Here is a 10,758-nt window from a genome sequence, read left to right on the forward strand (position 1 = left end):
CCGGACAGTGCAATGAAAATCCGGACTGTCCGCCCTAAAGCCGGACATCTGGACACCCTAACTTAGTAGCAATAAGAAATCCCACAAGCCTTAGCGTGACATTACATGTTGACATAGACCACCTCACTTAAATGACTGAAAATACATTACTTTACGTGTAATGTGTGTGACACAGGCAAATGCATGCATTTTTATAAATTTTGGGTTGTATGATGAAGAGCTTCATTCATTTGCTACATTTATGTAACTTGTATTTTTGCAGTCCTTTTTCAGGAGACTTAAAGACTTAAGGCTGCTTTTAATAATTCAGCACAGCACTCTAGAATTCCTTTTCTACACATGGTAGAGTTCTTTCTGTTAATCTGTCGATCTACTGTTCAAAGGTGAAAGAACAGGAGTTAGAAAAAAGATAATTTTGGATGAAGCCTCAAGTGTCAAGCCTTCTTTGTCTTCTGATAGCTTTCTGTAAACAAAAACTTAATTGCCACTTGATCATTGCAGCCAATTCCATCAAGGGTATAATTAATAGGTTGCCTAGTTTGTAGATTTTGCCCTCTGCAACTCCTCCAAAGTTAGAATGGGCCTTTTGATATCTCCTATGGTAATGCACGCCTTCAGAGAAAGGTTTTACATGACATTAATCTCATACGCTCTTGCATTGAATTATATTTCTGTTTCAGAGTAATGGAGGTTGAATAAAAATACGTTTCTCACTTATTTATTTTTGGTAAAAATTATGAAAAAGCATCTATATTTTATTCCACTTTTAAAAATATGCAATACTTTGTCAGTGTGCCACATTAACTAAATCAATGTAAGACATTGGCTTTGTGGTTGCAACATGAAAATATCTAGAAAACATTCATCAGTAATGACTGTTGCTGCAAAGCACTGTCTCCTATAAACTTAAAACACAATCTAGAAAACACTTATATAATATTTGATTTATGGCTAAATGAAACTGTTATCTGTGGTATCTTCATTTACCTCCTAAAAATCCTTTCCACCCTCTCAAAATCTATATTTGGTTATAGAATCTACCATCCCATGGCTGAAGACTGACAAGAACGTGCGAGGTCTTCTCCTGACGGAGAGACATAGCAACATGGTGTAACATGCTATAGAAACTGGGCTTGTTGTGAGCACAACATAACCGTATCTATGGCAACATCGGGGGGAATGACAAGCAAATCCGGCAGCCTGAGGCTCTGAACTTGACAAATGTAAATCAGGGATTGCGACTGTGCACAGGCTAAAACAAGATACCAAGCTTTAACTCTGTAAAAGTTCTTTGATTCTTGAGACAGTTTTTTGTGCAGGTTTGGCTGCTCGCTTCAAAGTTTGTTTTGAAGGGCTGTAAAAAAGAAACACAGGGTAAAAACAACATGTATTGCACATAATTACCTACTTTTGCATACATGCAAACTTAGATATACAGGTGCTAGTAATAAATTTGAATATTATGAAAAGTTTGAATTATTTTAGAAAATCCATTCCAAAAGTGAAACTTATATATTATACTCATTCCTTACAGAAAGCTTGAACATGAATAGTATGAGCATGTGTAGTACTCAATACTTAGTTGGGGTTTCTTTAGTCTGGCTTGCTGCAGCAATGCATCATGGCATTGTTAGGTCTTGCTTATTGCATTGTCCTCTTCACAATAGCTCATATATTGTCTTTGGGGTTAAGGTCAGGTGAGTTTGCTGGCCAATTAAGAAAGGCAGTACTATTGTCCTTAAACCATTTATTACTAGCTGACTCCAGCAGATGACATGGCAGCATAAACCAGTATTGACTGTGGGAACTTTAAACTGGACTCAAAGCAATCCAGATTCTGTGCCTTTTCTTTCTTTCTCCAGTCTCTGGGACCTTGATTTCCAAAGGACAAAACTATTTTTACTTTAATCAGAGAGCATAACTTAGGATCACCACGGTTTTGTGTCTTTAGCCCAGACAGGGTGATGCTGTGATACTGTCTCTTACTGAAGCCAGATAGTGGTCATTTCAAAGTGGGCTAAAATGATAATGTAAAAAAAAAAAACCTTGGTATAATTTTTGATCAGGACTTGTCATTTGATTCCCATATTGAACAGGTTAGTAGCATTTCTTGTTTCATCTCTGAGTATTGCAAAAATTTTAAATATCTTATCCATGGGTGATGCTAAGAAACTAGTCCATGCATGGTTACTTCAAGGCTGGACGTTTGCAATTTTTTTTATATCAGGAAGTCCACAGACTGTAGTTAAAAGGCTTTAGCGAATCCAAAATGCTGCAGCCAGAGTTCCGATTAAAATTAAAACGAGCAATCCAATTTCTCCCATTTTAGCTTTGTTTTATTGGCTTACTGTTAAATTCAGTTAACACAATTTAAAATCCTTCTTTTTACATATAACACCCTACACAACCAAGCTCCATCTGGTATCAGAGATCGAATCACTCATTATGTTCCTAACAGGAGACTTTACTCTCAATCTGCAGGTTTACTAGTGGTTCCTAGAATCTCTAAACATAATCAATACATATAATGTAAGGCAGATCTTTTTGTCATCAGGTTCCTCTCCAATGGAACCAACTACCAGTTTTAGTTATTGAGGCAGACACCATGTCTACTTTTAAGGCAAGGCTTAAAACTTCACTCTTAGATAAAGCTTATAGTTAGAGTGGTTCAGGATATCCTGAGCTATCTCTATAGTTATGCTGCTCTAGGCTTAGGCTGCTTAAGGACAAAGGGACCACTTCTCAATGTTCTGTTTCATTGTTCCTCCAGCCCCCAATTCTGCAGCATCTATTACTGTAACCCCTAACTTTATGTTCCCAGTGCTTTTTCCCATCATAGTAGCTTCACCTAGTCTGGTCCTGTTTGGTAGGTAATAGCAGCTGCTGCCATCAACACCTTCAACTATGGATGATTAAGTTGGGTCTGTTTTTGTCGTCAACATAGTTATGGGCTCAGCCTTTACCTTAACTAACTATACATGCTCTCTTTCATCTCTTTTTTGGCATGAAAACTGGCTGAGAGCTGATCTGCCTAATTTCTTTTCTTAGTGAGAGCCACCTATGAAGCTAGTTTAGCGTAACCTTTTTTAACATAGAAAGTATTTATGGATTAGTGCTTCTATGTTCCTTTTCTATGTCTGCTTTTCTGTCTTTGAACCTCCAGTCAGCTTCGGCAGAAGGCCTGGTCCTGCTGGGGGGGTTTCCTGTTAAAAATTTGTTTTTCTTTCCACTGCCTCCTCAGTGGTTGTTTTTTGGACATTTCTCAAGTCAGCGGACCTTCATGATTGTGTGGCCGACAGAACTACACTGAAAGGCTATTTAAAGGTCTTTGCAGGTGTTTTGAGCTACAGTAAGTAGCTGATTAGAGTGTGGTCCAAGGTGTCTTCAATATTGTACCATTTTACACTATTGTAATTTTTCTGACACACTAAATTTGGGTTTTTTATTAGGTGTTAGTTATAATAATCAAAGTTTAAATAAATAAACTTGGGATATGTACGTTGGTGTGTATAGAAGAAATATAAGTTCATGTTTGGAATGGAATTACTTTATAATTTCTTTTGACAATAATAATATTTATGACCAGCACCTGAGGTTAAACTTTAATTAGAAAAAAAAAAAAAAAAAAAAGAAATCTGGTTTTTCTCTACATGCCAAAATTGTTCTTCAGGATTACCAATCTCCTTTTTTGCAGGGTTGCATCAATGTTTAATCAGCAAGGTTCTGGAAAACAATATTTATCACTCCTTGAGGTCACCTTTGGGAGATTTCCTCAGCAGGTAACCCCACATTACAAAGTTTCCATCAACCTTACCTTGGAAAGACATGAAGTCAACCCCTTTTTGTGAATTGAGGCAGATATCAGCACTCAGTCTGCACAGTCCTCGATCGAGAAAAATACAGTACCTTGCATACCTGCGGGACCAAAATCTTGCCTTGTGAGGAAGATGGCGTGATCGTGGTACTCTGCATGCTCAGGGTCGTGGCGCTGCTGAGAGTTGGCCCATCGGCACACCTGTTCCAGACTGCGGGATGGGTTGCCCCGCTCAATCAGGCTTACAGACTGCAAAGTGACAAGGAAAAGGAAAGGATGTGAGTAGAGATTTAATTGCTCCTTCCTATCAATCCACTCAGCAGGTGGTCCTCTGCTGAGCAGCTAAAGTAAGGCTCCCTGACATTCCCTTGTTAATTTGTAGAACATTAGAGAAGGAACATCTGCGCAACTAAAAGTAAAGAATCTTCAGATGTGGAAAAACTTGTCCGTACCCCTCATTTAATAAAAGCAAAACCCATGGTTGCAGAAATTGCTTGAATCTGACAAAATAAAAAAAATTATAATAAAAATTTTATGAAAATGAAAAAATGAAAGTGAGGCATTTGTTTTCAACCACACTTAACAGAATGTTTTAAAATAAATTAAAAAAAGTTATGTTACCCCTAGAAAAGACTAAAAATAATGTCATCAGAAGGACATATTAATTCAAGGTGTGTCCATTAATTAGCACCTCGGGAGCCTAAAATCTTGTAATCAGTTAGTGAGCCTATATATGGGGCTAAAGGCTTTTACTGCGCTGTTTGTTGCCAACTCTTCTGATACCCATCTGAATTACTAAATTGGTGAAGGCAACTGGATATAAACAGCTGGTTCAGGAGTCCATCCTTTTCTGTAAGAGACTAAGAACCCTGGAGGGTAAGCAAATTACAGTTATAATCAAGCAACTAATAAGAATTTATTAGTTTTACCCTTGATCTGAATGACCTATTAACTATAACTTCCAGTTCTAGTTATTTGATACACTGCTCAAAAAAATGTAAGGAGAACTTTGTAATCAGAGTATAGCATCAAGTTAATTAAACTTCTGGGATATTGATTTGGTCAGGTAAGTAGCAGCAGTAGCAGTTGTTAATCAGTTCCAGCTGCTTTGGTATTAATGAAATTAACAGGCGGACTAGACGAGCAACAACTAGACGACCATCAAAACAGGAATGGTTTTACAGGTGGAGGCCACTGACATTTTTTACCCTCCTCATCTTTTCTGACTCTTTTTCACCAGTTTTGCATTTGGCTACGGTCACTGTCACTGTTAGCATGAGGCGCTACCTGGACCCTATAGAGATTGCACAGACAGTCCAACTCCTAAAGGATGGCACGTCAATACGTGCCATTGCCAGAAGGTTTGCTGTGCCTTCCAGCACAATCTCAAGAGCATGGAAGAGATTCCAGGAGACAGGCAGTTACTCCAGGAGAGCTGGACAGGGCCTACAAGGTCTACAACCCCTCAGCAGGACCGGTATCTGCTCCTTTGTGCAAGGAGGAGCAGGAGGAGCACTGCCAGAGCCCTACAAAATGACCTCCAGCAAGGCCACTGGTGTGAATGTCTCTGACCAAATCATCAGAAACAGACTTTAAGGAGGGTGGCCTGAGGGCCCGACGTCATTTACCACAGAACACCGGAATTGGCAAGTCCGCCACTGGAGCCCTGTGCTTTTCACAGATGAGAGCAGGTTCACCCTGAGCACATGTGACAGACGTGAAAGGGTCTTGAGAAGCCGTGGAGAATGTTATGCTGCCTGTAACATCTTTCAGCATGACAGGTTTGGCTAAGAGGAAAACATTTGTCAATTCTGAAGTGACCTTCTATGAGCCCTGACCTCAGTCCCATTACAGTAAGCATCTTTGGAAGGGGCCAAAATATCCCATTCGGAAAAGGCACCCTTCAAACCTGAGACAACTGCAGCAGTTGGCTCATGAGGAGAGGAACAAAATACCTGCTGAGAGGAGCAAAGTCTCACTGACAGTTACAGGAAGTGTATCATTATAAAGATAGCCTCATAAGATTATACAACAAAATATTAAGCGAAGAATACAATCCTTTTTGTCCAGGCCTGTTTTGTGAGTTTATTTATTTTTTAAATCTTTTTATTAAAGCATGGATAAAAAGAAATACCCGAATGTTATTTTTAAAATTTCATTGAATTTTTCTGAGTGTCCATCATTCCAAATAGATTGATATATCAAACATCACAAAAGATGAAATATACTTGCATCATGTATAAACTTTTCAGAAGTTTTCTTTTAAAAGTTTGTGTGTTTTGAACTCTTGCACAATAGCAAGGTTGTTCTGCAAAGATTGGACTTGGGGATTGAACAAAAATGGAAAATGGATAAACAAAATCTTGAAATCAATGTTTCATTTTTTTCCTTTGGACATTTTTTTTAAATTTTCGATTTAGGTAGGAATGAATCTTTATGGATTGACACTGAAGAAAATCTTGTATCTAAGTTTTTACATAAGCTGTAAACATGCAGAGAGATTGTGTCTAAATGAAAATGATCACCTAAATTTTAGAGTGATGTCAGACTTTGTCCTTCATTAAATACAACCTATTCAGTTTGGATCTAAAACAGAAACTAGGAGGTTAGGAAATGAATCATGCCTTAATTTCCTCTAAATGTGCGCTGAAGTGGGACTGATGACACATTCAACTTAATTGTGCTTACCCAATTGAGGCTACATAAACAGAAAACAGAGAGCAAACACCAAAAAGGCTAGGTCTGTGGTCAACCAATTATGTAGAAATAAAAGGCATTTGATTACAGACGGAATAGCTTACGTGGAAAATGAGTCAGTTGTATCTTTTTCTTGGATAAACATAGGCAAAGGAACTGTACCCTGGACGTTTTAGATTCCAGCATGGGGCTTTTGGCATCTTAGCCTTCATTTTTCTTTATGTTACATCACTCTCCTTTAGTAATTATATTAAAAATATTACTGTAGATGCTATTAAATCAAGCCTTGTCTATCTCCAGTCCTCTGTTTAGAAAGCTTCATATGTGTCTGCTTCATTTTAAACAAGTGATTCTCAGTTTATAGTGTACAAATATAATATACAAGAGAGAAGAGTTGCACAGGTTTCCTATCTATATCTGGCAATATATGATAGTCGGTGCTAAAAAATAGCTAAAAAAAGGTTCTCAACTGAGCATGCCAGATGCCATTTCGAGGGCACAGAAACATTATTAAGATGAGACCAAAAAAATGTTTTTGACAACAATGACAAAAATGACACTAAGCATCGTCATTAAACAAAGCATTAGTAAACTATGGAGGTAAGAGGATCAGGCATTTGGAAGTGTTTCTTTCAGCAAGCAGGAAAGCTTGTCAAAGCTAATGGGATAATGTCTAAAGCTAATATAGGTCAGATTGAGGAAGATACACCAGTTTGTGGGTGCAAAAGAATTGACGCTGGAAAGTATCTTAAACATATCATCAGAGTTACAATCTGAAAGTATTAATCAAATAATATCACTGTGTTAAAATGGTTACGTAGAGTTTCCTACTTAAGCTGGCATACACTGTACTATTTTTTCAATCGTTGCATGCAGCTACAGCTCACACTATATGACGAAATTGCAGGGTTTCGTCGTGTGATTCACAGCTCACGATGTATGTTCTCACACTGTCTGACCCGAAGCTCTGATGCAATCTACCTGCTCACACTGTACATCTAAAAACCGTGTTGAACTCAGCTCCGCAGTGAGATGGCGCTACTCGGACTCGTCTATCCGGAAGCCAAACGAGTAGAAGAGGAATATGAAACTCACTAGAGTGAAACACGCTGCCTGGGCAATTTGTGCAGTTTTGTGTGCTAAAGGCCCTAAAAAGAAAAGGTGACAACTTATTTGGACAAAGACATGGATTAGCAAATGTGGTCACTACGGTCTGTCAATTTTACAGAAAGAACTCCATTTCACTCGCATCCCACTATGCTCTTGTGTTTTCATCTGAGACGAAGAAGAAAAAAAATCGTTGTTTGCGCACGCCCACTGAGCACTTTGCCTGTGACAGTCGACTGAAAATCAATCATGTTTGACGGAGACATGACCATGGTCGTGAGAGCAATATATATATGTGTGTGTGTGTGTGTGCATTTCATGCATCGTTATAACTCTCACCTGTGTGATGAAGATAAAGTATCCTCCCTGCAGTCTAACTTTATGTAAGACAGAAACACTACAAATAAAACAAGCTGAATGATTTATGAGCTTAATAATTATTCTCTCAAATTTTGCTTCATGTCATGTTTTTTCTGCACAAATGTGACACTGGCTGATCTATTTTTTAATGGAGAGGGGAAGCTGTCTATCCTCATCATGCAGGCCAAAAAAAAAAAAACCCTTTGGCTTCTTTTAAGTAGATTATAATGAAGTGTCTAGAATTACCAATCACTTGTTTATTTTTTTTATATTTCATGTCATTACCTTGAGCCTGTCTTGTTTCAAGTCAAATCAACACGTAACTCATCCCAATTAAATTGGTAAGGAGCAACAGAAATTATCTCTATATCAAAAAGCCATCAAGAAGCGACAGAGCAGATGATAAAAAAAAGGAAATTTTTCATAATTTCCACTTTTTTATAGAACAACACAATCATGCTGCGACATAACATAGAATAATGTCATCTGGAAATAAGTCAGAGGAGAACGCAAACAGTAGCATCATAAAAATATACAAGGAGAGACAGGAGTTTTTTTTTTNACATTACCAGGTTTTAAAATGATCAGAATTAATTTTCAGAACCTTAGAGATCCAAAATATAAGTATAAAATGTCATAGTAATAACATGTTTGGTCCTACCGTGGCGTACAGCCCCAATGCAAACACAACACACCACCCTCCAACAGATTTTACTCAAGAACATTTAGATGTAAGACGGGAAATCTTGTAAAAAAAAAAAAAAAATTCAAGATCAAAATGAGTTCAGAGTTAATAAATATACGTAGATGAGTAAGCAGCAATGGGGTTAGTTTGTGGACTCTTAACTGAAAGCAAAATATAATGAAATGAAAAGGTTTTGGTTAAAAGAGTGAAAACAGAGTTGGATCCACTTCCTAAATGATATGTAGGTGAGTCGTTATGGAGTTTTCTCTTGGTTAGCATGCTCTCATTGGCTACAGGTCATATAAAACTTTCTATGTGGCCATTTTTTTATCAAAGAACATCCCACACACTAGAACATCTCTAAATAAAATAGTCCCCGATTTGAGGACGATGTGGTCCCACGTCCTTCTGAGAAGGCTAGATCATTCATAAAACCACAGACAGCAGGATTACGTTGTAAGATTATATTTAGATCAATCACAATATCTGGGGCAATATCAAGATAGTCAGAGGGGAAAATCAGCACATCTATTTCTGCATGTCAACAAAACATTAAAAAGACCTCTTAGATTAGGAGAACAGTTCGATGTGATTTCATTAGAGTGTTAGGCATAACATAATAGGCCGAGTGAAGATAATAAATGTCATGGCAAATAAATTATATTCTAGGTTTTGTTGTCTCCGATAAAATGCACTCATCGACCATTTCATACGTCAGATAATTTGCTACAGAATACATATGGAGGTCTCAATACATGAAACAAAAAATATATGGTTTGTTCCGGCCTTAAACAAGCCTTAAAATTAGAATAAATAGAAAATGAGTAGCACTGACGATGTGGTGGTCTGGTCTATGAAACTTGAACATTTATATTCTACTGGTATTTCCACACAGAAAGCTATTTCTCAGGTTTGGAGGTAATAGTCTAAAAACACAAGATATTCAGTGAATGGTTCAAGAAATTGTGGACTGGATAATGGGCAAACTGGTTTAAGATGGCTGAAAAGCAACAGTGGTTCTCAAACACTCTTATTTCAGCCAAGATAAATAGAATACCATCATCTACATGTTAAACCTTGAAAGAAGAACTTCTAACCAGCTGTCGAGTGTGACAGGAGACTGATTATAGGTACAGTTTGAGAATGGTGGTGGAATGCATAGGGATTCTGTGGTTAACAAATAAACATGCTATCAAGTGGACAGGGACCAAAACCTCTGAGAAAAGGTTCCAACAATTTGGTCAAATATTAAGGCAGGTCTAAATACTAAATACTGAAAAAGTAAAAATATAAAAATGTGGATTTCAAGCATGCATCCCAAAACATCACAGTAAAAGTAAGAGAATTTACCTTTTTTGTAACTTAATACCTATCTCTATTATTGCCCTGCTTTTACTGCACAGGGGCAAACTGTAAGGCAGTCTTACTTTAAGACATTACTTTTACGCTCCAAAACTTTAAAAGCATCATTATAAACCTGCATATTAATGTATCATAGAGTATTTGACTTTACTGACCTGCCTATACCCGACCATTATCATACGGACTAGCACAATGTTGATGTTGGCTCCCAGAGATTCATCGTGGTAGATCTCATCAACCTGAAAGAAAGGGAAGAGGCTCTGTTAGAGCTCAACTAAGACCTTATTACAATGTAACACCTTAAAAATGACTATTCTTGTGACATACATACAGTGCATATGTACTGTAGTGCTGACCTAAGCAGTGCACTCATCATATGTGGAAAGAAAAAAATTGCCGCTCAAGCTGAAACCTATATTTAGTGTGGGAAGTATAAAGGATTTACTAAACACTGGCAAAAAAATCCACAAGCTCTTTTGTGGTCTCTCGGTGATCCAACAGACACAATAGGACTAATCAAAGATCTTTCATTGTTGAACACACAAGCAACAAGTAAAGAGTTTGATTATGGGGCTAATTATCTAAATCAGTGAACCTGACTATGAAAAGTAATAGTAGCTTTTCTTTATCATGAGCTTTTTCTGAGTAGGTGACGAGGAGTTATTTAGTCTAATTTGTTATTTAAACCAATAATAGAGCTAGATAATGAAAATAGAAATGTTAAAGTTTATGT

General features: G+C 37.4%; 1 protein-coding gene across 2 annotated transcripts in view; it reads right to left on the minus strand.

The window, feature by feature from the left end:
- Positions 1 to 10,758, minus strand: part of LOC107100848 (A disintegrin and metalloproteinase with thrombospondin motifs 14-like) — a 76,703-nt gene that overhangs the window by 32,219 nt on the left and 33,726 nt on the right. The window contains exons 5-6 of one of the 2 annotated variants that reach the window (XM_015399508.1): positions 10,181 to 10,264; positions 3,916 to 4,063 (exon numbers count right to left, since the gene is read on the minus strand). In XM_015399508.1, coding sequence (XP_015254994.1) covers positions 3,916 to 4,063; positions 10,181 to 10,264 — 232 coding nt within the window. Of the gene's footprint in view, positions 1 to 3,906; positions 4,064 to 10,180; positions 10,265 to 10,758 lie in introns of both variants that reach the window. The other variant, XM_015399507.1, reaches the window with a different exon arrangement.

This window comes from Cyprinodon variegatus, unplaced genomic scaffold, assembly GCF_000732505.1.
Source record: "Cyprinodon variegatus isolate N-32 unplaced genomic scaffold, C_variegatus-1.0 Scaffold1019, whole genome shotgun sequence".
Taxonomy (NCBI): Eukaryota; Metazoa; Chordata; class Actinopteri; order Cyprinodontiformes; family Cyprinodontidae; genus Cyprinodon; species Cyprinodon variegatus.